Genomic DNA, 25,382 nt, shown 5'->3' on the forward strand with positions numbered 1-25,382 from the left:
CACACCCACCCTCCTCCAGGGACTCCTCCCCACACACCCACACTCCTCCAGGGGCTCCTCCCCACACACCCACCCTCCTCCAGGGGCTCCTCCCCACACACCCACTCTCCTCCAGGGGCTCCGCCCGGAGCCTGATTCCTAGGGCACCTGGCACCCGTGTCTGTCCTGACGGTCCCACTTCACTGACAAGGGTGGAGGGATGGTCAGATCAAGGCCCTGTCCTCCTGGACTCCATGTTGCTTTGATAGTTGGTCTGATTTCCAAAGTGACCTTTCCTCTGAAGTCTACCAGCGGCTCTGACGTCTAGGCTCTGCGGTCTGCAATCAAGTCTGCATCAGACTCTCCCTCTGGGCCAGGGCTGCTGACCTCTGTGGCCGGGGTGCAGGTGGCCCTCAGGCTCCTTGCTGTTGCTGGTGTGGGGCTGTGGGGGTGGGTGGCCGTGGGTGGGAGGTGGTGGCATCCGGCAGAGCTGGGCTGGACGGGGCTGGGTGGGCCTGCTGGACCCGAGGCCGGAGCCCAGCCGGGGGGCAGAGCTGGGAGCCTGCTGCCCGCGGTATTCCCCAGCTGTTTCCTATTGATCGTGTCTGGTCAGTTTTTGCTGCTGTGACCAAAAGACCTGTCAAGAACAGTTGTGGAGGAGGAAAGGCCCATTTCGGGGCTCAGGGTTTCAGAAGTCTCCGTCCACAGACAGCAGGCTCCATTCCTTGGGGCTCAAGATGAGGGGGACATCGTGCCGCAGAGTGAGGTGGAGGGAGGGGGCTCACGTGATGATCAGAGCAGAGAGAGGCTCCGCTCGCCAGAACAGATCTGTACCCCGTGGCCCCCCAGGGCCCTCCTCCTGCAGCCACACCCCCTGCCTCCAGTGACCACTCAGCGAGTCCCACCAAGGACCCATCACTGGGGGGGTCAGGCTCAGTCATTTCTCCCCAGACCCTCACACGTGTTTCACACACGGGCTTTTGAGGGAGCCTCACATCAAACCATAACAGATTGATTGTTTGATCATTGATACTCAGAAGTAAACCTCGGGGTACTGTACCCTGAGCCATGTCCCTCCCCCTGGCCCTTTTCAGTTCTGAGTCAGGGCCTCACTAAGTTGCTGAGGCTGGCTTTGAACTCGCGATCCTGCCTCAGCCTCTAGAGCGGCTGGGATCACAGGTGTGGGCCACGGCGCCCGGATGCCATCTGTTTTAGTCGGCTTCTTCATCACTGTGACCCAAAGGCCCAGGAGAGCCCTGGGAAGAGGGAGACTCATCTTGGCTCAGAGTCAGAGGTCGTCCATGGTCGGCTGACTCCACGGCCTTGGGCCTGACCTCGTGGCAGAGGGTGTGGTGGGGGACAGCAGCTCAGGACATGGCAACAGGGGACAGAGCTCTCTGCCCATCAGGGACAAAATACAAACCCCAGAGCACACCCCAGGGACTCTCCTGCCTGCAGCGCCCACCCAGCAGGTCCTATGGGGTAACCCGGGCGCCCCGCCCTGCCGCCTGCCCGGTCTCGCACGGGCTTCCGGGCAGTCCACAGCAGCACCGCACCCGTCACGCTGCGTGGCCTTCATGGCCAGCGCTTGTCTAGCAGGGCCTCGCTGCCTGTACTCTGCCGCAGCGACTTTCCTCTGAACCTCAGCTGGCCACGTCCATCCTCCCTGCACTGTGGTTCATGTCCTCAGGGGGAGGCTGGCCCTGCAGGAGGCCTCCCCAGGGTGAGCACTGTCCCCTCCCAAGGGGGATGGTGGCAGGAGAACCCCTCCCAGGACTTGGCCCGCCCGTGGCTCTGAAGACAAGCGGACCTGGAGGAGCAGCTGCTGGGTTCTCGGACCACAGACCCACCTCCCCTGGGACGGGGGTCATTCTCCACCACACTTCTCACGAGAGCCCAGTCGGCACTCCCCAGATGAAGACAGGACCACTGGAAGACTGTCCAGGAGGCGGCCAGCAGGGGCACCTCCACAGCCACCCCAGGGGCCCAGGGTGTGGGAGCTCCCTGCGGATGTACCCAAGGGGCAGGGCAGCAGGGACGTCTGACCCTTGGAGTTGGCACAGTGCTGACCAGAATTCCACAAAAGGCCACGACCCTCGGCTCCTGGCATCGCTGGCTGATGGAGGTGGCCGGGGCGGGTACCAGGACAAGGTCACTCCCTAATCCAGCCGCGCGGCCGCCTCCTCTTTAGCAGCCCTCTTGTTGAAGGACGGCTGGAGGGAGATAAAGCAGGCCCAGAGCCATCCCAAGGGTGCCAACTGCGGGAGTCCCAGCCCACCTATGGGCAGAGTCAGGAGGGGCAGAGCCCTCTCTTGAGATGCCAGGCCTGGCCAGCTGTACCGGACCACGGCTGCCCTCCCGGGGTGCGGCCTCTGTGCCGCCCCCAGCTCCAGAACCCTGCTTCATGACACTGGTGTGTGGCACACTCAGGGCCACAGGGCTTGCTCTGTCTTGCCCTGAGCTGGACCACCCTGGCCCGCCGCGGCGCCACCTTCCTACTGTGTGCTTCTGCACCCCTACTGCGTGCAGGGCAGTGCGGCTGGCGCAGGAACCACAGACGTCCTCCAGGGGTGGGGCTTTCCAAGGTAGAGGGCAGTGGAGGGCCCCGGGGCCAGCTTCTTTCTGAGCTCCACGCGATGATGCCAGGGGCCCAGGCTCCAGGTTCCAGGCAGGGGGTCAGGTGGCCCCCTGACCCAGGACGTTGCCTGTGCTCGGCTGTTAACCATGCCACCTCCCCAGCCCCAGCGCTGGCTGTGGCAGATCCTCTCCGCCAGGCCCCTGAGGCCGCCGGGCCCGCCTGCCCTGCCCACCACAGCAAGGAGACCTGGGGAACAGGGACTGTGCTGTCAGAGACAGTCGGGCTGCACCCTGGCTGCTGCTCCTCAGAGGCCAGCAACGACCCCTGTGTGACCACCCACTGTCCCCTGGAGCAGAGCCACAGTGCAGGGGCCAGGCCCTTGGAGCAGTGACAGGGACACAAGGCCGGCCCTGCCCAGATTCAAGACAGCTGGGCTGACAAACACTGTGGGCGAGGGCACAGCTGGCACCTTGCTTCCCTGGTGTGGGGTTTCTGGAGATCAGGGCGCCGGGACCAGCCTGGCGACCCCAGACAAGGCGCTAACAGCCATGTTGAGGCCGGGAGGGGCAAGGGTGGCCAGTGGCCTCCCACAGAGTGCTGGGCCATCCCCAAGGCACCCAGGGGCAGCCCTCGGAAGATGAGAGGAGAGGGAGGGCTCAGGTGGAGGGCCTGCGGGCAGCAGGGAGATGATGACCAGTCTGCCCAGAGCCCAGGGTCCAGGCAGAATTCAGAGGCTCGGGCGAGAGCAGCCATCGGGGCCCAGCTTGCCATGGTGAGGAGGCAGGAACACCTGAAGGCAGACTCGGTCTCCCTGCTGACTGTCACCATCCTGTCCCTGGCCCTCAAGCCTCTCTAGGGACGCCCAAGGTCTCCTTCGGGACAGGCCAGCGGGGCTCAAGGCTGAAGGGAGGCCCAGCTTCCCAGGCGTCTTTCCCAGGGCCCTCGGTCACGCACGGGCACTGCGCCCAGCTCCCCACAGCCCTTCAGCCCGGAGTCGACCGGCCATAATGAAGACATCGTCACCTCTTTTTGCAATACTGCCCCGAGCTGCACCCCAGCCCGTTTTAATTTCATTTTGAGAGAGGGTCTCACTAAGTTGCTGGCCTAGAACGTGGGGTCCTCCTGCTTCAGCCCCTGAGTCACGGAGCTCAAGGCGTCCCACCCGGCTTCCTTATTCTTTCACAGTGGACACACTCCCTAATGCTTCTGCTGAAGTGTGGGTGGCTCCGTCACCATGCTCTGTGACAAGCCTGTGAGCACCAGGGGGTGGGGTGGGGACAGAAAAACACTAGTTCTCACAAGTGTGAGGTCTTGTTCTGCCTGGGTGAGAAGTGCACCCCTTAAACACCTGTTAGCACCCAGCGACCATGGACGTGACACACAGGCCCTGACCACGGGGGCTGTTGGGGGGCTCTGGGCAGGAGGAGGGTGGGCATTCGCCCACAGCCAGGGGTCAGACCTGTGTCTCAGGGGATGGTGCACGCCTGGTTCACCTGGAAGTGCGCACACACACACACAGGTGTGCCCCCAGGCCCCCTGGAAATAGCGGCCTGCTGTATCCATTCTGGACCAGCACACAGAGGCCGCCCTGGGAGGCTTGGTCAGGGCTGATGCCTGTCATGGAGTGGCCTGTCGGGCTGCAGAAACTGGCACTGGACAGGAGGCCTCACACTGTGGAGTCCTGCAGGGAGGCGGGGGGACTCTGAGGGAACTGCTGCTGGAATGTGACAGACCTCGTGGCCGGCAGGGGACCTCAGCCTCCACTGGGCAGTCCTGCAGGACTCTGATGGTCACTGGGGTGCAGCCCACCTCGGCTGCTCGTGTGTTTTTAGTGCTGAGTGGGGAGGGGAGAGGGACAGGTCCCTGTACCCAGCGTAGCGGCAGGTCCAGGAGGCTCTGGAGCACACCACCTTTGTGTCTCTTGAGGAGGACGATGGCGCCTTTGACAAAACCGGCAAGATCCAGTGTTCTTTCCGCAGGGATCCCAGAGGAGAGCGAAGTCCAGCGGGTCTCCTGGGGCTTCCGGCATGGCCACTTCCCGCACGCACGCACACAGGTGTGCACACACACACGCACACTACACGGGAGCTCCTGGCAGGGCAGCAGCTGGGAGGCCCTGGGTCAGGTCTCCTGCAAACACCCTCAATGCTCCCGCGGTCACAGAGGTCATCCTGTAAGGGCAGGTACGCGTTCCTCCTTCCAAACCAAACGCCCTTCCTTGGCTCTCAGGAACCCCTGTGCCCCGCGAGGCCTGTGCCTGGTTCCTGGTTTGGGAGGAGCCTGGTGCTGAAGCGCAGAGGCTCAGCGGGCTCCTGGGCACTTGTGTGCCAGTGCTGCTGCCCTGTTGGGAAGGACCTCGCTCTGGGTGGGGCAGTGTCTGAGGCTTCTCCCCAGGGTCAGCCTCTTGGGCCCCTCCTGGCCAGGTGGATCCTGTCCTGGCAGACAACATGGGCAGGTGGCTCACTGTCCCCTTTGTCACCAAGCTGTGTATGATGTCCACCCAGTGGCACTTCATAGAAACCCTGTCCCCGTCCTGGGCAGTGAGTTCCTGTCAAACATGGTCTTGGAGGGAAAGAGAAGAGAGGGACGTGAGGCACTGGCACCTCCTTTGGTTTCTCGCAGTGCTGGGGACAGAACCCAGGGCTTCTCACGAGCCAGGCAGGCACCCTGCCACCAACCCGTGCCCAGCCTTCCTTCTCATCCTGAAGGCAAAGAGACCCATCTCCCCAGGACCCAGGAAGACCCTGGAAACTGGGGATGGCTGCTTCAGGAGGCAGCTAACACCACGGGTGGCCTTAGAATTCTAGCAAGTTCTGTTCCAAGATGACCTGGAGTTGCTTGGCACAGCCTGGGGTTCCCTGCAGAGCCAGCCATCACACAGCTCAGGTCCCTGGGCCCCGGGTAAGAGACCCAGGTAAGGAGACATGCAGCCACCGCCTCAGGCAGAGCCCCTGGCCCCTGGTCCAAGCTCCTGCCTGGGGCTGTAGCCCCCCACACCGAGCTCTTCCTAAGCTGGGAATCCACCTCTACTGCTGCTCCTGAGACCAGGGTCACCAGGTCCACAGGGCCACAGAGCTGCCTGCAGGCCACAGTCCCAGCTAGGGAGGGGCCAGGGACACACAAACTCCAGGCAGTGCAGAGGGTAGGGAAGGACCTGGGTCATTGGCTGGACCCTGCTGTGTGTAGTTTGGAAGTTTCTGTCATGTGTGGCATCAGGAAGAGCACACAGGGACAGGTCCTGGCGCTGAGGGAGCCAACAGGAAATGCCAGGTGCACCTTTGCGATCTCCCCGCATTTCCAGGACCATCAGGTGCTAGGGCAAACAACTGAGGTTCTGAGGGCGTGAAGGTGCCCCAGCCGTGCCCGCCTGGCGGTCCCTCGAACTGTGTTCTCTGGGGGCAACTCACCTGTGGGCTCTTCCTCCTACTGCACGAACCTTGCACCTGTGGGATGAGTCAGAGAGACCCAGGTGGCATGGAGGACGGGCAGGCACTCTAAAGACCCCAATGGTCCAGGCTCACAGCAGCCCCACCCTCTGCCCAGTCATTGCCCCAGGTCTTGCTCTGGGCAGGGAGTGGACTCCCAGGCCCCTGCTTTTGAGGGAAGATGCTCTTTCCGGGCACGTGTGTGTCCTGGCTCAGGGGCCCTGTGACAGCCTGCCTGGGCCAGCAGGGGGACTGTGGGCATGGAAAGTGTTTCGGGTGGCCACAACTGGGAACCCCTGGAAGCAGCTGCAAGGGTCTCTTCCATGGGGCCAGTACTGGGCTCCACCAACCGTTTCCCCTTCCTCTGCCCTCCTGGGCGAGCAGGCAGGGCCTCTACGTGGCCATCGGGGCAGTCCTGTGGCCTGCAGCTTCTGAGACTCCATCTCACCCTCGGGATCTCTCCTCCCGCAGCACAGGACCCAGCCAGCCAGCCTTGCCAGTGACTTGGTGGCCGCGGTCAGCCTTCCCAGAAATCAACCCTATCGCAGTCTCTAACTTGGAATCCGTCATTCCCCATGCAGCTGGGAGTGGCGGCTTCCCGGCTGCCCCTGGGGTTGGCCCTGTCAGGAACACGGCCCCTAAGAGATGGCCAGCCTCTCACCCACCTCCTGGGGGCTGGGTAAAGCTTTTAAATGAAACCCACATTTCCGAATTCTGGAAGTGGACAGCTGGGCCTGGTGCGCACCTGTATAGCTGCGACGGGGACACCTGGTTCTGCACAGGCAGCCTGTGGCCACAGCCACGATCACCATCACCAGCAAGATGGCAAGGGTGCTGACGACGGCCGCACTCCCCTCCTGTTGGGGACGCGCTGGGCTGTCTGTCACCATGGCTTCAGGTCCAATGAAGGTCTCTGTGAGGAGGACAGAAACAGCCATGGCTGGAGGGTCCCAGAGGAGAGGGTCTTTTCATCCCCTAAGAGTGAGCCCTGCAGGGGAGTGCTCCCAGGGACCGGCACGGGGCGGTCAGCTGTTCCTTACAGTGGGGCTCCCCGGCAGGCCCAGCCCTGACACAGGGCCCTCGAGGGGCTTCTTAAATGGAGGTGAAATTCACATTCCATGGACCCTTCCACAGTGGGCGGGTCAGTGCTGTCGAGTGCTCACGGCATGGGGCAGCAGCCTTCCAAGGAAACCTGGTACCCACGGGCAGCCCCTCCTGCTCTCCCCTGTGCCCCACTCCTGGCCCCTCCACTCCCCTGACGGAGCACCGCCTGCTCTGGGTCCTTTCTGTGAAGGGACCATACCACGTGTGGCCTCTGCGGACCAGCTTTGGCCACACGGGCACGATGTCCAGGGTTCACCACATGCAGCCTATGTCAGCACCTCATCCTTTTTACAGCTAAGTAACACTCCATCATGTGATGGCCACGCAGTGTCCAGCCAGCCATCTCTGATGGGTGTTTGGGGCCCTGTGGCTGTTGTGAAGCATGCTGGGTGTCCACAGGCACTCGCCTGAGTCCCTGTCCTGGGCAGATATGAAATGGAACCGCTGGCCACCAGTCTGCCTTCGTCAGCAGTGTACGAGGCCCTGCCCGCCGTCCTGGCCCGTCAGAGGGTGGTTCTCACAGGGAAGTCAGCAATGCCATCCAGGGGCGCTGGATACAGATGCCAATGTGTCTCCAACACCAGAGAACAATGCCCTCAACCACAGGTTGCCCTGAATGTGACTCAGGGTCACCTAGAAGCTTTGTAACACTATCTTAGTGGGGTGGCACACTCCTATAATCCTAAAGACTAGAGAGGCTGAGCAGGAGGGTGGCAAGTTTGAAGCCAGCCTGGGCAACACCCTGTCTCACATTAAAAAATACAGTCTATAGTCCCAGCAGCTCAGGAGGCTGAGGCAGGAAGATCACGAGTTCAAAGCCAGTCTTAGCAACTTACCGAGTCCCTAAGCAACTCAGTGAGGCCCTGTCTCTAAATAAAATGCAAAATAGGGCTGGGGATGTGGCTCGGTGGCAAAGCGTCCCTGGGTTCAATGCTCAGGACTATAAACAAAACAAAACAAAAAAACATTGTCCTGCGGCCAGATGCCAGGGTCCGGGCTGGGCTCCAGGTGACCCACTGCGCAGCTGAAACTGAGCTTGCGAGAGCCCTGGGCTCCACCTGCCCGGGCTGCCTGGCAGGAGGCAGCGGCCAGAAGCTCTTGGTGCTGCCCTCATCCTGCTCCAGGGGGGCCCAGACGGTGCGCATGAGTCAAGGGGCTGCAGCCAGATTCTGAGGGAGGAAGGAGGAGCCTGCTGGGTGCTGGTGGTCAGGGCCGCTCCACCAGCCTGGGCCTGGGCAGCCCAGGCCCCACTCAGCGGCCTGCACTGCTCTGACATTCACCTGTTTCCACTTTCACTGAACCTGCAGGGTACGTAGCAGATCCTGTTGGTGGCACCTCTTTCCTGCAGCTGGCAGGGCCCACAGAGTCTAGGCTGCAGCATCTCCCACCTCCATCTTCTGTGTCCCATCTGACCGTGGTGACAGGGACACAGACCGGGAGAGCCTGCACCCCAAGCCCAGGAGGACCTGGCCAGCAGCGAGGCCCAGCCCAATTCCCCGTGTGGGGGCTCATTCTTCTCAGGGACCTCAGGGGCATGTGCCCGGGGCAGAGGGCTTGGGGCTGCACAGGGGTGGCTCCACCCTGGCCAGCTGCCGCCTAGTTTTATGGCTTCTGAAGTGTCACACAGTCCTTTCGGAGCCTCAGTCCTGCTGGCCACGCAGCTCTGCAGGTGAAGCTGAAGCTGGGGAGGGCAGGGCAGTGTCCTCTGCTCGGAAACCGTGGGTTTCCCCGTCACCACCACCTGCCCTCACCTTCCTTCCTCTCAGCCACCTTTCTGACGCCACTGCAGGGTCCCCTGTAGGGCCTGCTCCAGTCCCCACAACCCCCCGCCCGGGCCTCACCTGTCCCCGTGAGGTTCTGGTGCAGAAGCGCATTCTCTATGCAGCAGCCGACGTTCACGCTGGGCGCCCAAGGGACCCTCAGGACGCTGACCACATGGTACAAGCCCCGCTGGTTCAGGGAGACCGTGTCGTTATGCAGGGCCTTGTCCAGCTGGCTGTTGTCCGTCTTGTTGATCCAGTACACGCTGGGCCTCGGGTAGCCGTCTGTAGACACGCAGGTGAAGGTGAGCTCCTGCTCTGCAGAGGGACGGCTGGGCGTGCTGACCACCGGCATGCTGTAGTTGGCTGCAGGGGAGGGAAGGGGGGTGAGGGAGGCCAGGTTCTGCACCTCAAGATGCGGAGGGTGCAGGTGCCAAGGGCCAGGGCTGGAGAAGGTGGCCCCTGTGGCCCACCCTGGTAGAGCAGCCAGATCAGGGCTGTGGTCTGAGCTGCCAGCACAGGCCTGCATAGACACCCAACTGGGGAGCCACTGAGCCTAGCAGGCAGTGTCCTGTACCCAGGGCCAGTTCAGACCCCTCATTGGATCTAATATTTCTCACAGGTGACACTGCCATCTCCTTGCTGAACTGTGCCCTGATGGTGGTTATCTTTAAAATTTCCTTGAATTCTGCTGGACAGAGTGGCACATGTCTATAATACCAGCAGTTTGGGGGGCTGAGACAGGAGGGTCATGAGTTCAAAACCAGCCTCAGCAACTTAGTGAGGCCCAAAGCAACTCAGTGAGACTGTCTCTAAATTTTATATACATATATAGAGAGTTCAGGGTTGTGGCCAGGGGTTAAGCACCCCTGGGTTCAACCCCCCAAATCCTTAAATTCTCATCTCATTTTGTGTTTTATAGCACTGTCTTCTAATTCATTTTGAAAAATCTAGCTCGAGCTGAAGAGTTCAAGGCAGCTGGCAAGACTGGGGGTTCTGTGAAACCAGGGGGTCTCAGGTTGCAGAGCTATCCTAAAACTGACCAAGTTTTCACTCACTGCCTCACCGGTGGGAGAAACCCAGTAACCAAGACAGGACTTTCTTCCCTGAAGGGAGCAGGCTGCTGGGCCAGGGCTGGGTTCTGGGAACACCTTCTCCAGGATGAGGCTGGGTGAGACCTGCGCTCTGCTTTGCAGCCTCACCTGCCACGTGCAGTGTGACCACGGCTTCCAAGATCCTTCCTAGCTCTAAGGATTTCCTAAACACCAGGCAGTTGAACTTCTGCTCGTCCTGGGGGGTGACATTGCGCAGGTGCAGGGAGAAGTCCCCCTGCTGCATGCTGTCCAGTGACAGGTGTGCCCTGTTCTTGTAGTGGCTGTCCTCGAGGCCTGTGGAGCTGTTCCCGGGGAGGTAGTAGGTCACCACTGCGTTTGACTCGCTGACTTGCCAGTAGACAAACAGGTCGTCTAGGTCGAAACGATCTGTTCCCGGGTAGACGCAGCTGAGTTTGACGTCACTGCCCACCATGGCCCTGACTTCCTCTGCTTGAATAACTGCAAGAGTCCAAAGATGAGATGGATATTCTGAGGGTGACTCCCAGCCCATGGAGTCACCCAGACTTCTGGGTTACAAGGCTCAGACACTGATCCTGACACATTTAAGCAGAAAAGGAATATGTTGACAAGATCCACCCAGGAGGCAGCTCAGATGCTGGATGGTGAGCCACCTGGCTCTGTTGTCCAAGGCCAATACCTGGCTCTGACAGGGCACAGCTGGCATGCAAGGCCACCACTGGGAGAAGCCAGGGAGGGTGCCTGGGCTGCTCTGCACTATTTTTAAAATCTGGCATGCAAAAGAGAACAATTTCTGGACATTATAAAGTCATTGTGCTCATGAGAAAAGTTCACGCGACATACAGAGGTACAATCACTTGCACAATCACTTAACTGCCTGGCTTAGACTGGAAGGCTTGGTGGGGCCTCGGGTCTCTGCTGCAGGGCCACATCATTGCTTCTGGCTCTTTTCAAACTCAGTAAGGCTGACTGGGACAGAGAGCCTGGGGGGACAAGAAGCCCCTGACTCAAAGGAACTACATTCTACCTACCCTGAGCATGAAATCAAAGAACTATGGCCTTTGGAAACGCAGTGTCCTCTATGGCCTTCTGTCCTGCACACCAGCCTAGGTGTGAGGCCCAGAGGACCCTGGCAGGAGGTGGTGAGGACCTCCTGAGGCCCTGGGTGTGAGGCTCTCACAGCTCTGCATGAGGTCTGGAGGCTGGGTAAGGTTTGGCTGGGTAAAGCACCCTGCATTAAGCACTGACTCACCAGCTTGCAGGCCACTGAGGAGGAGCAACAGCAGGCCAGGACTGGAACAGAAACAAGGGAAGGCAGGTGAGCTGCAGGTCTCCGCTTGCTTCTCCTTCCCAGGAGCAGGGGTCCGCCCACAGGAGGCCCTGGCTCCGTCACAGAAATGCGAATTCGCCGTCTGGAGAGGTCCTGGGCTTCCCTGCACGGGGAGCTCAGGGAGAGAGGCCTGGACCACACCTCCCCGCCCCGCAGAGCAAGACCTCAGGGCTTCCAGCCCAGACCTCCCAGACCACCATGACAGTGAGTAAAGAAGGCTTGGGAGCCGCCGCAGGTCCAGGCTTCTGCCTCCGCCGCGGCCTTGCTGGGAACCACAAGAAACCGCTGAGGCCGTGCGAAGTGCTGCCGTCCCGGCTCCCACCGCCCCCTGCTGCTTGGCCCGCAGCACCCCTTCCCTGGTTTGGAACTGTTAACGCGGAGGGGGGATCCCAGGTGTGTGGGGAGAGGCCGTGTCACTAAACAGTGGGCACTTGCTGGCCTCCGAGGTGTCACAGGGTGTCACATCCTCCCTCCTTCTGGGAAATCAGCGGAGCAGCGGAGAAGGGCGGCTCGCGGTGCCCGCGCCGGGGTGCGCCTCCCGCTGGGCGCGCAGCCTACTCGGTCCCTGCCTCCGCACGGCCGCCTGGCTCGCGCACGCCCCGCCCGCGCGCCGGTGCCGCCGGCCCAAGCCGCCCCCTGCCGTCCACACCGCTGGTACCCGCGCTTCCCTCGGGGGCCTGCAGGTGAGCCCGCGAGCCCCGCGGGAGCCGCCCGGAGCTGGGGACGCCCGGGACCGCTGCCTTCGGGGCGCTGTCGGTCCCACTTCGGGCGGGGACACCGCGCCCTGCCGCGCTCCCTTCCCGCACCGCAGGGCGCGGCCGTAGGCGGGCTCACCTCAGCCGCATGGTGGGCGCCGAGACCTGGGGCGCCGAGACCTGGGGCGCCGAGACCTGGGGCCGCGGAGACCGGCTCTAACTGCGTTCCCAGTTCCCAGGGCGCCGCGGAGGCTCTGAGCGCCAGCGCGCGGCCGCCTGGGTGCAGCCCTGGTCCCCGCCCCCGGCCCGGCCCTCCCTGACCGTGACCGCCCCCGGGAGGAGGCGGGGCGCGGCGGAGAGGAAGGTCGCCCTCTGGCTCGAGAAAGTTCATCTCTACCCAGGCCCGCGTTCCAGTCGGCCCGGTGCTGGACAGGGCCAGGTCCTCCAGGTCACGGGGACACGGGCCAGGGCTGTAGGTGCCCGGGGAAGTCCCTGGAGGGTCGCCGGGGACAGAGCGGTTGGGCCATAGGACACTGAGCTTTCCCCAACGCTGCCCAGACTGGTCCCCATCCCCGGCCCAGTGTCCTAGCCCCACCTTCCCTGAGGGTGAGTTATGAGAAGCCCCAGATCTGAGCCAGGGGCCAAAAGTAGGCTTCTCCAGGTGGACACTAGGTGAACCACACCCGATGACTGTTTAGGACTGGACCAAAGGCAGGGAGGGCAGGCCTGAACTGACACCCCCTGCACACCCAGTTTGTTCCCCTAACCTTTGTGGGGTCTGATGGGCCCCCCTGGTACAGCATCTTTGCATATGAGAGGCTCTGAGAAGCCCACTGCTTGGACCTGGGTAGACTTTGCTCTCCTGTGTTGGCCAGTGTTGTCTGGCACCTGGTCTGTGGAAGACTGTGCTGAGCTCTGGGCTGTGGTGGAGGCCCACTTGCTCCCTGCCCCCCACAACACACAGTACTGGGCCCTCCTCTCTGCTGACGCAGTGCTCCTTGCTCCTTCCCCAGGCCAGGTACAGAGGTACTGCCAGACTGGTGAGGAGGTGGGTCAGGAGGGGACAGGGTTCCCTCCCTGTAGGTGGCAGGTCTGGAGGTCCTGATCTCCTGGGAGCAGCCGAGGGTTGTAGCCTCTCTATTCAGTTCTGCCTCACCCCAGGCCTGCTGCCCAGGCTGATGGTGGAGCAGGGGCAGCCTTTGTGAAGGCAGAAAGCTGGAGGCCTGTCCCTGTGCCACTGGGCAAGGGGAGCTCCCGGAGCCCAGTCCCCATGCAGATTTCATTCATTCAACGAAGACCCCATGAGCACCCAGCACTGGCTAGGTTCTCAGAGAGCACGCGGTGAAGAAGGCTCTAGTCTCTGCCAGCTGGACGCGGACGTCCCCATGCAGCTATGGGACAACCAAGTGAAGACAGCCAAAAGGTGAGTGCCGGTGGTGACGGAAGTTCCCGAGGAAAAGAGCCGGGACAGTGAGCATGTGGTCCCCGAGTCCCCAGAGTCGGGAGTGGAGTGGGCATTCAGAGGCACTTCTTCAGGGAGGGGCCATCTTCCCTTTGGGCAGGAAGCGCAGGGACTAGAGGACCCCTCCCATGTTCAAGGGTCCAATGAAGGGGTCTGCTCTTGGGGTGGGGATGGGGGCCAGAGAAGTGTCCTGAAGGAAAGGTGAATGTTGTCCCTGGACAGCAGGGTGCCCGCACAAACCAGATCGCGTGCCTCAGGATGGGTCCAGCTCCAGGAGCCAGGAACTGTGTCCAGTGTGGGCTGGAACCCACGTGGCCAGGGCCTCTTCAGGGGCACACGTTCACACACCCAGCATAGAGAGGGACATGATGTTGGTGGCCTCAGTCCCCTCCCCCGCCCCAGCTTGGCTCCAGCTGGCAGAAGACTGGGTTTGGGGAGAACCAGCCCAGCATCACTGGCCAGGTGAGCAGAGCGGTCAGTCGGGCTGGGCAGCTGGCACCACCCATGCCTTCTCCTGCCAGGTCAGACTGCTGCCACTCCCCTCCCCTTGGTTAGATGAGTCCCTGAGGCCCACACAGGGCTGTCTCTGATGGGGCCAGCCTGGGCTGGGTGCCCACCTCTGGGCCTATCACTGAGGCCCAGGGGCCTGCACTGTACTGATTGGCTGATGCCTGGGTTGGGGCAACGCCCCTTCTAGCACTACCCAGATCCCCCTCCACCCTGCAGCTCTCCAAGCCAGGCCTGGGCGCTGTGCTGCCTCACGGCCATGGGGCAGTGGTAGAAGATGCTCGGGTGGCACAAGCATGGCTGGCAAGGGGGTAGGGGCTCGGGCTCACAGAGGTCTCAAAAACCACTTACTGCTGCTGGACCCACTGAACAGCAGAGACTCTGGATGGAGGGGCCTATTGTTCCTTGGGCACAGTAGGGAAGTGACACAGAATGCAGCTGGACTAGAGGGGGCACCATTGGGCAGCACCCGGGCAGCTGTGGGGGAGGGGAACCAAGACCAGAGATGGTAAGCTCACGACGGGTTGAAATCCCAGCCTTGGAACTGTGCATCACCAGGCAAGTTAGTCAGCCCCTCTGTGCCTGTGCTGCCCATCTGTGAAGTGCAGCTGATCACACCCTCGTGGCTCAGTGACCAGGTAATGCATGCGAGTACAGTTGTGCGACTGTCCTAAATTAATGCACACCCTATAGGCCAAGGGTTCCAAATAGGACTCTGAGATGAAGGAGAAATAGGAAACCCTTTGGGAGGCTTCCTTCCTGCGGCTGTGGCTCCCTCGACCAGGACTGCAGGCGGGCAGGGAAGCTTGGTGCTGGGGTGGGACAGGCCCAGGCCATCAGGACTGGGAACCAGAGGAACTGCATCCCTGCAGCCTGGATTCGAGGTTCCTGGGCAAGATATGGAATCGTCTGGATGCCCCAACCTGCCCCCTGAACCCCAGCTGCACCCAGGGAGCGGCAGGGCTCTGGGCCCCAAGTCCCACTGATGGGAGGCCTGCAGCAACCTAATTTCAGGTCTTTCCCCCACACGGGAAGCACAGTCCCCTGAGAGTCACAGCACAGTGTGCCTCTGACATCCCAGATGACACTCGGAACCTGATTCCGGGCTGGGGAAGCCCATCTTTTCTCTTGGGGGTCTGCTCATTTCCTGAGTCTGCTGCAAGGAGTCACCGCAGACTTGGGGGCTTAAAAACAGCAGGGGCGTCGTTTTTCCACAGTCCTGGAGGCCAAAGTCTGAGGTCACTGCTTCACCTGGAGGCTGAAGGGAGACGCCTCCCTGCCTCACCCCCTGGGGTGCCCCTTAGCTGAGCTGCAGCTCTGGAGTCTCTCTGCCTCTCTGGTCAACGGCCGTCCCCTCTGCATGTGGTCAAGACTGCCTCTGCCCCACTCAGATTGCAAATGGGCCCACCTGGGTAACCCAGGAGGCACGTCGACTCAGGCAGTGGGGTCCTTCCCTGCCGTGCGAGGTAACACCCACAGCTCCGGGAGTCGGTCACGGGCATCTTTTGGGGGGTGATTTACAGCCGACTCCAGGGATTGCGAATGGGGCCTTGGGGGAGGGTTAAAGTACACAGGAGGATCTCCAGGTGGGGACGATTCTGTGTGCACGTTTGACAGTGCGGAGAGGACGAGGAGCGTGTCTGGAGACCTGAAGCCTGGCTCTCCTCCTTGCTCTCAAGCAGGTGGAGAACAGGCCCTGGTTTTCTCTCTGCCCGTGCCACCAGTTACCTGGGTGGACGCAGCTGGGCCGCTACCAGCCCTGCGCAGTGCTGTCATCCCCCACTGGGCAGCTGTGGTCACAGGCTCGTGTGCACAGCTCAGCCAGCTCTCGGGGTCATGGTGGGCTGCAGAGCCTAGGCTACCAGGAGGGGTCTGTCTGCCCCTGGCTGAGCCCAGCTCTGCTCTCCTGCAGTGTCTCCGGCCCTCTAGCCTGGTTCCATCGCCGCCCTCCCGAGTCAGCCCTGGACACGATACCAGTGTTGTCCATGTGCAGGGCTGTCCTCCTGGACGGAGAAAGTGCCCTGTTACACTGATCCAAGGGTGACCTCACTCTACTTCAAGTTGTTTGTAAGGATCTTCAACAGGTCCAGTTTGAACCCCCCTTTCTTCCTCAAAGCATTGTACAGACCACTGAAAGCGTCCCCAAGACCCAGTTGTGGTGCCCAGGACCATCTGACTCTGTTTAGTTGCTGTGTCTGGACTCAGGGGATGGGATGGTTCTAGCTACCTGGGAAACAGTCCTGTGAGATTCATCACTCGTGTGAGGCTGGGTCCAATCGATGCCCTCTGTTGGGTTAAACTCCTCTGGGATGGGCACTGCCCAGGGCCCTGGGGAATCCTGCTTCAGCAAGCAATGCCATCTGGTTAGGAGCCCCAAGGTCACATACTTTGCAGGTAGATCTGGTGTGGGCCTGAGCACCCTTGCCTCCACTGGCTCTGGCTTTTCTACCAACTGGGAATGTTCTATACTGGGGCGCTCGGGGCAGCCTGATAGGTGAGTGATTTCCACCATCAAACCAACGAAAATCCCATCTACAGGTGTGCACAGGGTGGGCACCTGGTACCCAGGGGGCTTTGCTTACACACAGAACACCAAAATATGACCAGCAGTCCTCCAGTGACACATCTATTGAACTTCTCAGTGGGAACACTGTGCTCTCAGGTGCCCGGTCACATCAGGATCCCGTCCACCACACAGGGCACCTGGCTCCTCTCCCCAAACCCAGAAACGGAGCCCAGGAGAGCCTGCGACTCGAACCAAACAGGAGGTGGGTCTGGAGCATCACGGGACATCCAGAGCCAAGCAAGTGAGAGTGATTGGGGGAGAACACAGGTAGAAGAGGGGGTTCTAGGAGAGCCCTTCGTCATTGTATAATGGCTCATTTATAAAGAGGAAGTGCGTTCTGAGAGAAATACTTGAAATATTCTCGTAGGGGAAGAAAGCAGTTCTTCACGAGCGCAGATGGGCCCTGGGCAGGCAGCGTCCCTCGCTGTCCATCTTGAGCCAGCAGCAGGAGCTCCTCTTCAGAGGCCAGGGCCGAGTGCCTGCTGCCAGGGAGAGGGGCACAGTTACAGACCAGCACCTGCTCCCTGGGCGGGGCTCTCAGCTCTCCCCAGGACTCATGCCCTGGACTCATGCCCTGGGGGCCCGCCAGCTTCTGTGAGGAGCTGGTCACAGGCCAGGCAGGGTCCCTTTAGTCCATCTGGTGGATCTCCTCTCAGTGTGAAGAGGGAGGAGAGACTGGGAGCCACCAGAGCAGATGCTGGCCATCCTGGGAGGAAAGGGCAGGACCCAGGGGCAAAGGTTCATCAGAGCTGGGTGTCCCAAGTGTCCCAGGGATCCTGACAGCAAAGACCTGCCGACACTCAGGTCATCCTGTGATGCGCGGGGGCAACTGTGTGGCGCAGCCCGAGGGGCCAGTCCTGGGACATGGCGGGGAGGAGGGAACAGGGCCCAGGCCACCCTGGAGATGGCAGCAGTTTTCAGTTTGCCTTGGGGTTAGTGAAGGCACAGAGGAGGGGCTGCACCTCAGTGTGCCCTCACTCTCCCTGCTCCTCTCCTGGGGGACTGTCTGGCTGTCCCAGGATGACAAGGCCATTGGGAGCAGAGGTTGCTTGGACAGCTGTTCTGGATTCCTCAGGAGCCAACCCCAGGAACAGCGTCCTGCAGCTCCCAGCCCTCAATGGCCCCTGCGGGCTTGGATCCGACAGTGAAGGCCAGACCCAGAGGGGCCCGTGGTGCCTGGCTCAGGAAGGGGCCAGGCTGGGCCCAGGACGGAGGGAGCTGTGTGTCCACGGCAAAGCCTGGCAGGTGCCTCTGGACACCTTGGGAAGGGGGCCAAATGCCGCAGGCTGTGGGCCAGGGTCAGGAGCACCTGCTGCAGGTCACTTCTGTTTTGTTGCGGGCTGGTTTTCCGTTTGGGTCATCCTGTCTGTCCGTTTGGTAGTGGGAGGGATTGAACCAGGCCTTATGCTGGGAAAGAGCTCCACCGCTGAGCCACATCCCCAGACCTTTCTACTTTCAATTCTGAGACAGTGTCTTGCTCAGTTGCCCAGGCTGACCTGGAACTCGCAATCCTCCTGTCTCAGCCTGACTTCCGAGTCACTGGGGCTACGGGCGTGTGCCACCATGCCTGGCCACATGTGGCTTCTCAGGTGTCCTTCCTACCCCACTGCTGCTCCCTGGGTGAGCGGCTGGCGAGGAGTGCAGCCTGGCTCCCCCTGCAGGCCATTCTGGGCCCCGAGCGACGCCCGTGCCCTGCTGCTGGACTTGGACCCACAAAGTCACACAACCACCAGGGAGGGACCTGCTGGGCCACCACCAGATAATGATGTGGTGTGGTGGACGGCATGCAGGCGGGGCTATAGTCAGCAGGCTCCCGAAGAAAAATTAGTTTGAAAAAAAGTGGCTCACCTCACCTTGGCACAAAGCCAGGGAGGGCCAGGAGGGCGTGGGGTGGGGAGGGGCCACAAGCACCTCCCTTGACAGGCACGGGCCCTGGGGCTGTGCAGTGGCTGGGAGCCAGGAGAATGCTGAGGCTGGAGGGGAGTGGGGAGAAGTTCCCAGAAACTCACTCCTGGGCAGAGGAGACATGACTTAGCAGTCCTAGGAGGTGTGGTCCCATTGGCTGAGCACGTGTGAGCCTGTGTGAGTGTGCAGGTGTGCAGGCTGGTCCACCAGGAGCGTGTGTCTGTGAGCCTGTGTGAGTGTGCAGGTGTGCAGGCTGGTCACCAGGAGCATGTGTCTGTGAGCCTGTGTGAGTGTGCAGGTGTGCAGGCCGGTCCACCAGGAGCGTGTGTCTGTGAGCCTGTGTGAGTGTGCAGGTGTGCAGGCTGGTCACCAGGAGCATGTGTCTGTGAGCCTGTGTGAGTGTGCAGGTGTGCAGGCCGGTCCACCAGGAGCGTGTGTCTGTGAGCCTGTGTGAGTGTGCAGGTGTGCAGGCTGGTCACCAGGAGCATGTGTCTGTGAGCCTGTGTGAGTGTGCAGGTGTGCAGGCCGGTCCACCAGGAGCGTGTGTCTGTGAGCCTGTGTGAGTGTGCAGGTGTGCAGGCTGGTCCCCAGGAGCATGTGTCTGTGAGCCTGTGTGAGTGTGCAGGTGTGCAGGCTGGTCCACCAGGAGCATGTGTCTGTGAGCCTGTGTGAGTGTGCAGGTGTGCAGGCTGGTCCACCAGGAGCGTGTGTCTGTGAGCCTGTGTGAGTGTGCAGGTGTGCAGGCTGGTCACCAGGAGCATGTGTCTGTGAGCCTGTGTGAGTGTGCAGGTGTGCAGGCCGGTCCACCAGGAGCGTGTGTCTGTGAGCCTGTGTGAGTGTGCAGGTGTGCAGGCTGGTCCTTCAGGAGTGCGTCTGAGCCTGTGAGTGTGCAGGTGTGCAGATTAATCCAGGAACGCGTGCCTGTGAGCCTGTGTGAGTGTGCAGGTGTGTGTGTCTGAGCATGCACAGGTGTCCTGGGGGGTGGTGCAGGGTGCGGGGCTTCAGAATGCGGGGCCACATGGAGCACATTCTCAAGGATGAAGCAAGTGCTCTGCCCAGCATCAGGCTTTGCTCTGGGGCCCGGGCACCACCTTGAGGTCCTGAGGCAAGACCCTGGGAAGTGCTGGGGTAGAGAGAGACTTCAGCCTGCAGAGACCATCCAGCGGCTTGGGCGTGTGAGGTTTGCGGGTGGCCCCAGGCCTGGCTAGACTCAGCCCGACAGCCCCGGGGCTGCTCAGCTTGGCTCTGCTGGTAACCCCACTGACTCCAAGCCCGTGTCCCCCGTGAGCCCTGTGCCGGCTGTGTCCCTCCAGCCTGGAAGCCTCACGGCCCAGGAAGTACCTCTTCACAGCGGGGATGTTGGTCCACACGCGCACGGCATTCTGCAGGGCGCTCCCGCGGACGTCCTGGAGGATCACGGGCTCTGTCTAAGGGACGGAGGGGGCCACCAGTCAGCCTGACAGCCAGTAACCTCCCCGTGGGTCCCAACGGTCTGCAGGTCTAGGCTAGCACGTCTGTCCAGTGCCTCCTCTACCTGACAGACCTTTGTCCTTACAAACTGCCCTCTGAGAAGAGATGCAGGGTCATCGGGTTCTTAACCGGCAGATGTTTGGTCCCACGGGCCAGTGGCCTGCAGTTCCTCAGGGATCAGGAGGCTTTGCTGGCCAACAAGGGCTCCCCAAAGCGTGTCCCCCCTCCTATTCTTGGCAGCAGTCACACAGGCTGTCTCTAAGGCTGGTCACGGTCTCTGCAGAAGCCCAGAGAGGGAGAGGCAGTGGGAGGCAGACCACGGGGCGGGGGAGCCAAAGAAAGGAGAATCGGAGGCGGAAGGCCCTTCTGGGTGACCTGACTCCACCCCCTAATCCGACAGCTCCCCGGGGGAGCAAGCAGCCCACCAAGGTCACAAGGGTGCACGAGCTGGCCAGAGCCACACTTAGGTTTCTTGCCCTCAGCAGAATGAGGCCCCACAGCCGGGTGGAGATGGCAGACGACCCAGGACTTTCCTTCCGTGCTACTTTGGAGTTGGGACCAATTAACTCTGAACTACCAACCTGTGTGCCAAACAAGGGAAAGCGGTATTGATGCGGCCCTCTGTCTGTCCTGACGGGTGCCTGGCTTAGCAACGTGGTGTTTCAGTTGGGCCCATAATTACTGACGGCAGAAATAAGGTTTTGTTTTGTTTTTGTTTTTGTTTTTTGGTAAAACAATGCAATGTACCAATCTGATCCCGACTGCTGATATGTGACATTATGTTGGTGTTTTTTTAAATGCTCAGATTTCCTAATAAAGAAGAAAGCAAGCAACAGGGTCGTGAGGCCACTTTGCTTAACTCTGTAGAAATCACCTAAAAGTTTAAATGGATCATATTCTAGGAAAACGTAACCTCCCGACACTGACCGCTGAGACAGGAGATCTCCACAGACGGTTCACACAGACCTTGAAGCAGCAGCTGTAGCTGTGTCACAGAACACCATCTGCCTCAGTTATTTTAGGGAGCAGGCCCAACATAGAGACCACAGCCCGCCAGGGGACAAGGGAACCGTTACAACCCCTTTCCCGCTGTAGGTGGAACCGTGACTGGCGTGCCCTCCCACAGTGCAGGCGCTCACCACTAGAAGTCTGCTCTACACTGTGTCCTCTCAGTCACTCTCGAGGACAAGACTCCCCAGGTAACCCACAGACACCCGAGACCACCGTTGATAAAAATGCCCCAACCAGAGAGAATCAGCAGAAACTCCCCTCGGCCTACAGCACGCTGCGCCTCGGCCTCAGAGCCAGGGTCCCTGCCCTCCACAGGGGGACACGGGGTATCCCCATCACGGCCATGGTCCCCGAGACTGGCAGCTCCATGAGAGAAGAGAAAGAGATCGCAGGTATAAAACCAGGAGGAAAACTGTCACCGTCACTGGTCTGAACACACACACAGCAAGTCTCGTTGACTCGAGTGAAAACCCTCAGCCCACATGGCCATCCAGCCACCGGGCAGCGAGGGCCATCAGCACAGAGGCCAGTTCCATGTGTATAGACCAAGCCAGTTGGAGGGCCAAGAGGGAGGTGGCCACCAGGAGAGCAGGCAGGAGACCCCGGGGTACGCTAAGGACTGAGGGAGCGCTCCCACACCGTCCCACTGCTGAGGGACCGCTCCACGAGGGTGGTCGGTGACACCTGTGACAGCCACATTCACCCTCTGACCAGAGAGCCCCTCTGGAGTTGGCCACGGACGGCACCTCTGTAAGAGCCAGAGGCAGGAAGTGCCTGGTCACCCACCCACAGGGAGCGGCCACGTGTGCCCACCACCCCAGGGGACCCACGCAGCACAGGGACAAGACGGAGGAGGGCTGCTGCCAGGGAAGGCCACTGGAGCTGGGAGGCCAGGTGCCAGCAGCAGGGCACTGCAGGGGGCTTTTCCTATCGTGTTGGACCTTGGACGAGGGCAGGCGCCCTGTGGGAGGAGCACCAGGCTGGCCAGGCTGACCCATGAGGAGGGGTCCATGGGCGGGTCTGGGTGTTAAAAATCCCCACTAAAGCAACACCTTCAACTTGAGTCTGTGCTTCTGCACATCCTCCCCCTGCCCCAGCCGAAGCCCCTGGACAGCAGCAATCCACTGGGCGCCCCTCCCTGCCTGCCTGGCTCACCCTCAAGCCACCCGCGAAACCCCCGGCAGTGGGGGCTGCCCTCGCTGCGCCCACTCCACTGCACTTCCCCTGCCAGAGCCATTCCCAGAGCTCCGCCACGACTGGCCGCGTGGGCTCGGCCACAGCCCGCGGGGCTGCTCTGGTGGTGCCAATTCAGACGCGTGGACAGAGGAGCAAGGCCGTGGTGCCCCTGCCTGTGTGGGTGTGTGGGGTGAGCACGAGTGTGAGGTACAGGGGGAGCGTGCGTGTGGCATGTAGTATGTGGCATGTGTGAGTCCCGGTGTGTGTGTATGTGTGAAATTGTATGTGTGAGTCCTGGTGTGTGTGTGTGTTTGTGTGCAGTGTGTGTGTGAGTCCTGCTGTGTGTGTGTGCAGTGTGTGTGTGTGAGTCCTGCTGTGTGTGTGTGTGAATCCTGGTGTGTATGAGAGCAGTGTGTGTGTGTGTGAGTCCTGGTGTGTGTGTGTGTGTGTGTGTAATGTGTGTGTGAGTCCTGCTGTGTGTGTTGTTTTAGTGTGTGTGCGTGAGAGAGTCCTGGTGTGTGTGTGTGTAGGTACGAGTGTGTCCCATGTGCTCGCTGGGAGGCAGGGCAGGAGGTGGCACCCCCGGGGGCACGTGCGGAGAGCGCGGTGGTGGCGTGGGGTGGGTGTCCAGCTCCTGTCTGTGCCTCTGTGCGTGGCCCTCGGGGGAGGCCAGGCCGGGAGCTGGGTGGACGTGAGCCCCTGGAAGGCCGGGCACGTACCTCCAAGAAGCGAGCGGCTATGGCCTGCTCATCCCCAGTCAGCAGCAGGTTGTCCACAAACATCCAGAAGAAGGCCTGCGGGCTGCCCGCCCGGGGCCGCGCGTACTGCAGGAGGCGGTGGAACTGGAACAGGTACCACCCTGCGGGGGGCGGTTTGGCTGTGAGTGGGCGAGGGCTGAGGGCCTGGGTGTCCCCACCCCTTACACTTCTGTCCCCCTCCCAGGAGCAGCACCTGGCCAGGGCGGCAGAGGCTCACAGGTCCCGACCTTATTCAGAGAGGCCAAGGTTCAGCAAGGACAGGGACAGGGGCCCACACTGACCACTGACCCTGCCTTCCGCCTCGGACTCCAGAGCCTGCATGACCTGAGGCCACCCGGTGGGCTGGAGGGCCTAGAGTGGGGCACGAGGCGGCCTTCGGGGCGACGGTACCCGCTCTCTTGTCATGGCAGTGTTCACAGGTGACCCACTGTGCATGCTATGGGACGTGCTATGGGACCTGCCCTGCGTCAGTGACCGCCCTCCACTGTTTAAACACACAGTTCACAGTTCCCGCCCTCCCTGAGGTGCTGCAGTGGGTGGGAGAGAGGAGAGGTGACAGGGCTGGGGACAGACGCCCTGGTGAGTGGAGCAGACCCAGCCCTTTTCTTGAGGGCATCTTACCAGGAGAATGGTCACAGGCGTGGCCCAGGGCGGGCGTCGAGCCGTACACGAGGTCGAAGGGGCCCCATTCCTCCACCTACAGGACACGGGCAGGACACGGGCTCGCTGGAGAATGTCCTTATTTAGTGGGACGGTTGTCACTGCCAGCCCAGCGCTCAGCCCTGGTGATGAGTCAGCCCTGGGGCCGAGATGCCTGTCCAATAGGATGTGGTGAACCCTCCCAGGATCCCTGGGGCAGAGGAGCCCCCAGAACTGAGTCATCAGTAGCCACCATGCCCTCTGGGGCACGCCCAGCACATGGGCCATCTGAGAATGGCCACTGCTCCTGGGTGGAACCTTGGGCCCCTGGGACCATGGACTCCCCGCCACGGGTGGGTGTGCTGCCTGGGAAGCGGCCAGTCCACACAACCCCAGCACCCCGACAGTCAAGCCAGCCACATTCCTGCCCCCTCGGGGACAAAGGAGCTCTTCGACACCCACAGCCCAAGGCGTCTCGGCACCCAGAGGGCCACCCACGGTCAGCGGCAACCCCCGGGTCATTCTCCTAGAAGTTCAAGAGACACCGGATATTGGACCCCACTTTCTGATAGCCCAATCCAGAGTGGACCCTGAGCTGGGGTTCAGCTCGGCAGTGAAGCGTTTGGGGCAATAGGTGGGGTTCAATCCTGGCACCCCCTAGCAAACAGGAAGACGCTCCTGGCAGCTCTGGGCAGCGGGGAGACCTGAGCCCGCCCTCCTGCTCCTCCTGCCTCTGTCCTGGGCCCCACCTGGTGGCTGGGGTGCGAACAGGAGGGCAGGGAGGCGGGACAGCTGGGTCTGCGACGGCACCCAGCTCTGTGGCAGGAGGCTGTGCCCTCCTTTAACGACCGCCCAGCAGGACGGGGTGGAAGGGGACCCAGCTCTGGGGAGCAGCCGCCAGCGCAGAGTGGGCTCACCCCGGAGAGAAGCCCCTGCCTGGACGCCCAGGTCCCACCGCCCACGGGGGCGGCTGTCGGGTCCCAGACCCTGCCTCTTTATTTTAGAGGGTGGAGTGGGGGTCAGGCCCTTGGCTGGGCAGCACCCCATCATGGGGCAGAAATGGGCCACTGGATCTCAGCATGTCTGGCCGGCTGCCCGGCTCTGTGCTGAGGGCAGTGCAGGCCCACGGAGCCAGGGAGCACATTCACTGGGCCCGGAGCCCTCGCTGGCCTGGAGGCCCCAGAGTGGCATCCAGGAGGCTCCCCGGACCCTGGCCTTCCCCACCCCCTACCTGGCCCTGCTGTCCCTGGCCTCAGTCCCCTGTCCTCCCTGAGCCGGGGTCTGGGAGCGCAGGGCCTACTCACATCTCTGCGCACAATGTCGGTGACGTCCTCCAGGTGCCTCAGTCTTCCCGCCTCGGAGCCAGGTTCCAGAAACCCCAGACTGGTTAGCTCTGGAGTGGGACAGACAGGGGCACAGAGGAGCTGCAGGGAGCCGAGTGGGCCAAGGTCCCACCCAGGATGTTCCTCTCAGCCCAGCCACGTTGGCTCCATCGGCGGGCACCAGAAGAGGAGGGATCTCTCCCGTCTGGTGACCGCAGAAAACAAGCAGACCTCAGAGTACTGAGTTCAAGGCCAAGCAGTCCGCCGCAAAACCAGGCACTTCTGCCACGCTGTCACTTCCTGGGCAGCGGTGTCCACACGGCACCACTAGGCCAGCCAGTCACCCTGGGAGCAGGCCCAGCTCCCGCGGCCCCACCAACCGTGAGAGCCTGGGCCAGCTACGCCATGCTGGTCTGTCTCAGGTGCCGGTCCCCAAGGTCAGTGACAGGATCACAGCCAGGGCACAGGCCCCCACGGCATCTGTGCCGCTCTTATCCTAGGGCACCCACCCACCACGACCCGTCTCTGGGGCTCTCCCGCACCTGCCAGGTGGGACTTCCAAGGGCACCCGCTGGGGGGTTGGCAGAGCTGCAGCCAGAGGGGCACGCCCTGACGAGGGCGG

The 25,382-nt window shown here is 61.7% G+C and overlaps 2 protein-coding genes across 3 annotated transcripts in view; both read right to left on the bottom strand.

Annotated features, from left to right (window-relative positions):
* Nucleotides 1–3,568: 3,568 nt before the first annotated feature.
* Nucleotides 3,569–12,254, bottom strand: Icoslg (inducible T cell costimulator ligand). 2 transcript variants are annotated; one of them, XM_015478840.2, is made up of 8 exons: nt 12,140–12,253; nt 12,084–12,109; nt 11,172–11,212; nt 10,049–10,399; nt 8,928–9,212; nt 6,728–6,895; nt 5,965–6,000; nt 3,569–5,119 (listed from the first exon to the last, which is right to left on the bottom strand). In XM_015478840.2, exons 2-7 carry the CDS (start codon nt 12,092–12,094, stop codon nt 5,981–5,983), a joined length of 876 nt encoding a protein of 291 aa, XP_015334326.1. In that variant the 5' UTR covers nt 12,095–12,109; nt 12,140–12,253; the 3' UTR covers nt 3,569–5,119; nt 5,965–5,980. The 2 variants fall into 2 exon arrangements, with proteins under 2 accessions (XP_015334326.1, XP_015334328.1); XM_015478842.2 differs by lacking the exon at nt 5,965–6,000 and having other exon boundaries at nt 12,140–12,254.
* Nucleotides 12,255–16,526: 4,272 nt separating this feature from the next.
* The window catches only part of Dnmt3l (DNA methyltransferase 3 like), a 21,825-nt gene continuing 12,969 nt past the window's right edge, over nt 16,527–25,382 (bottom strand). The window contains exons 3-7 of the mRNA XM_048803950.1: nt 24,743–24,831; nt 23,421–23,496; nt 22,761–22,900; nt 19,726–19,811; nt 16,527–16,961 (exon numbers count right to left, since the gene is read on the bottom strand). Coding sequence (XP_048659907.1) covers nt 16,793–16,961; nt 19,726–19,811; nt 22,761–22,900; nt 23,421–23,496; nt 24,743–24,831 — 560 coding nt within the window. The 3' untranslated portion in view covers nt 16,527–16,792. The remainder of the gene's footprint in view (nt 16,962–19,725; nt 19,812–22,760; nt 22,901–23,420; nt 23,497–24,742; nt 24,832–25,382) is intronic.

Source organism: Marmota marmota, unplaced genomic scaffold (assembly GCF_001458135.2).
Source record: "Marmota marmota marmota unplaced genomic scaffold, marMar, whole genome shotgun sequence".
Classification (NCBI taxonomy): Eukaryota; Metazoa; Chordata; class Mammalia; order Rodentia; family Sciuridae; genus Marmota; species Marmota marmota.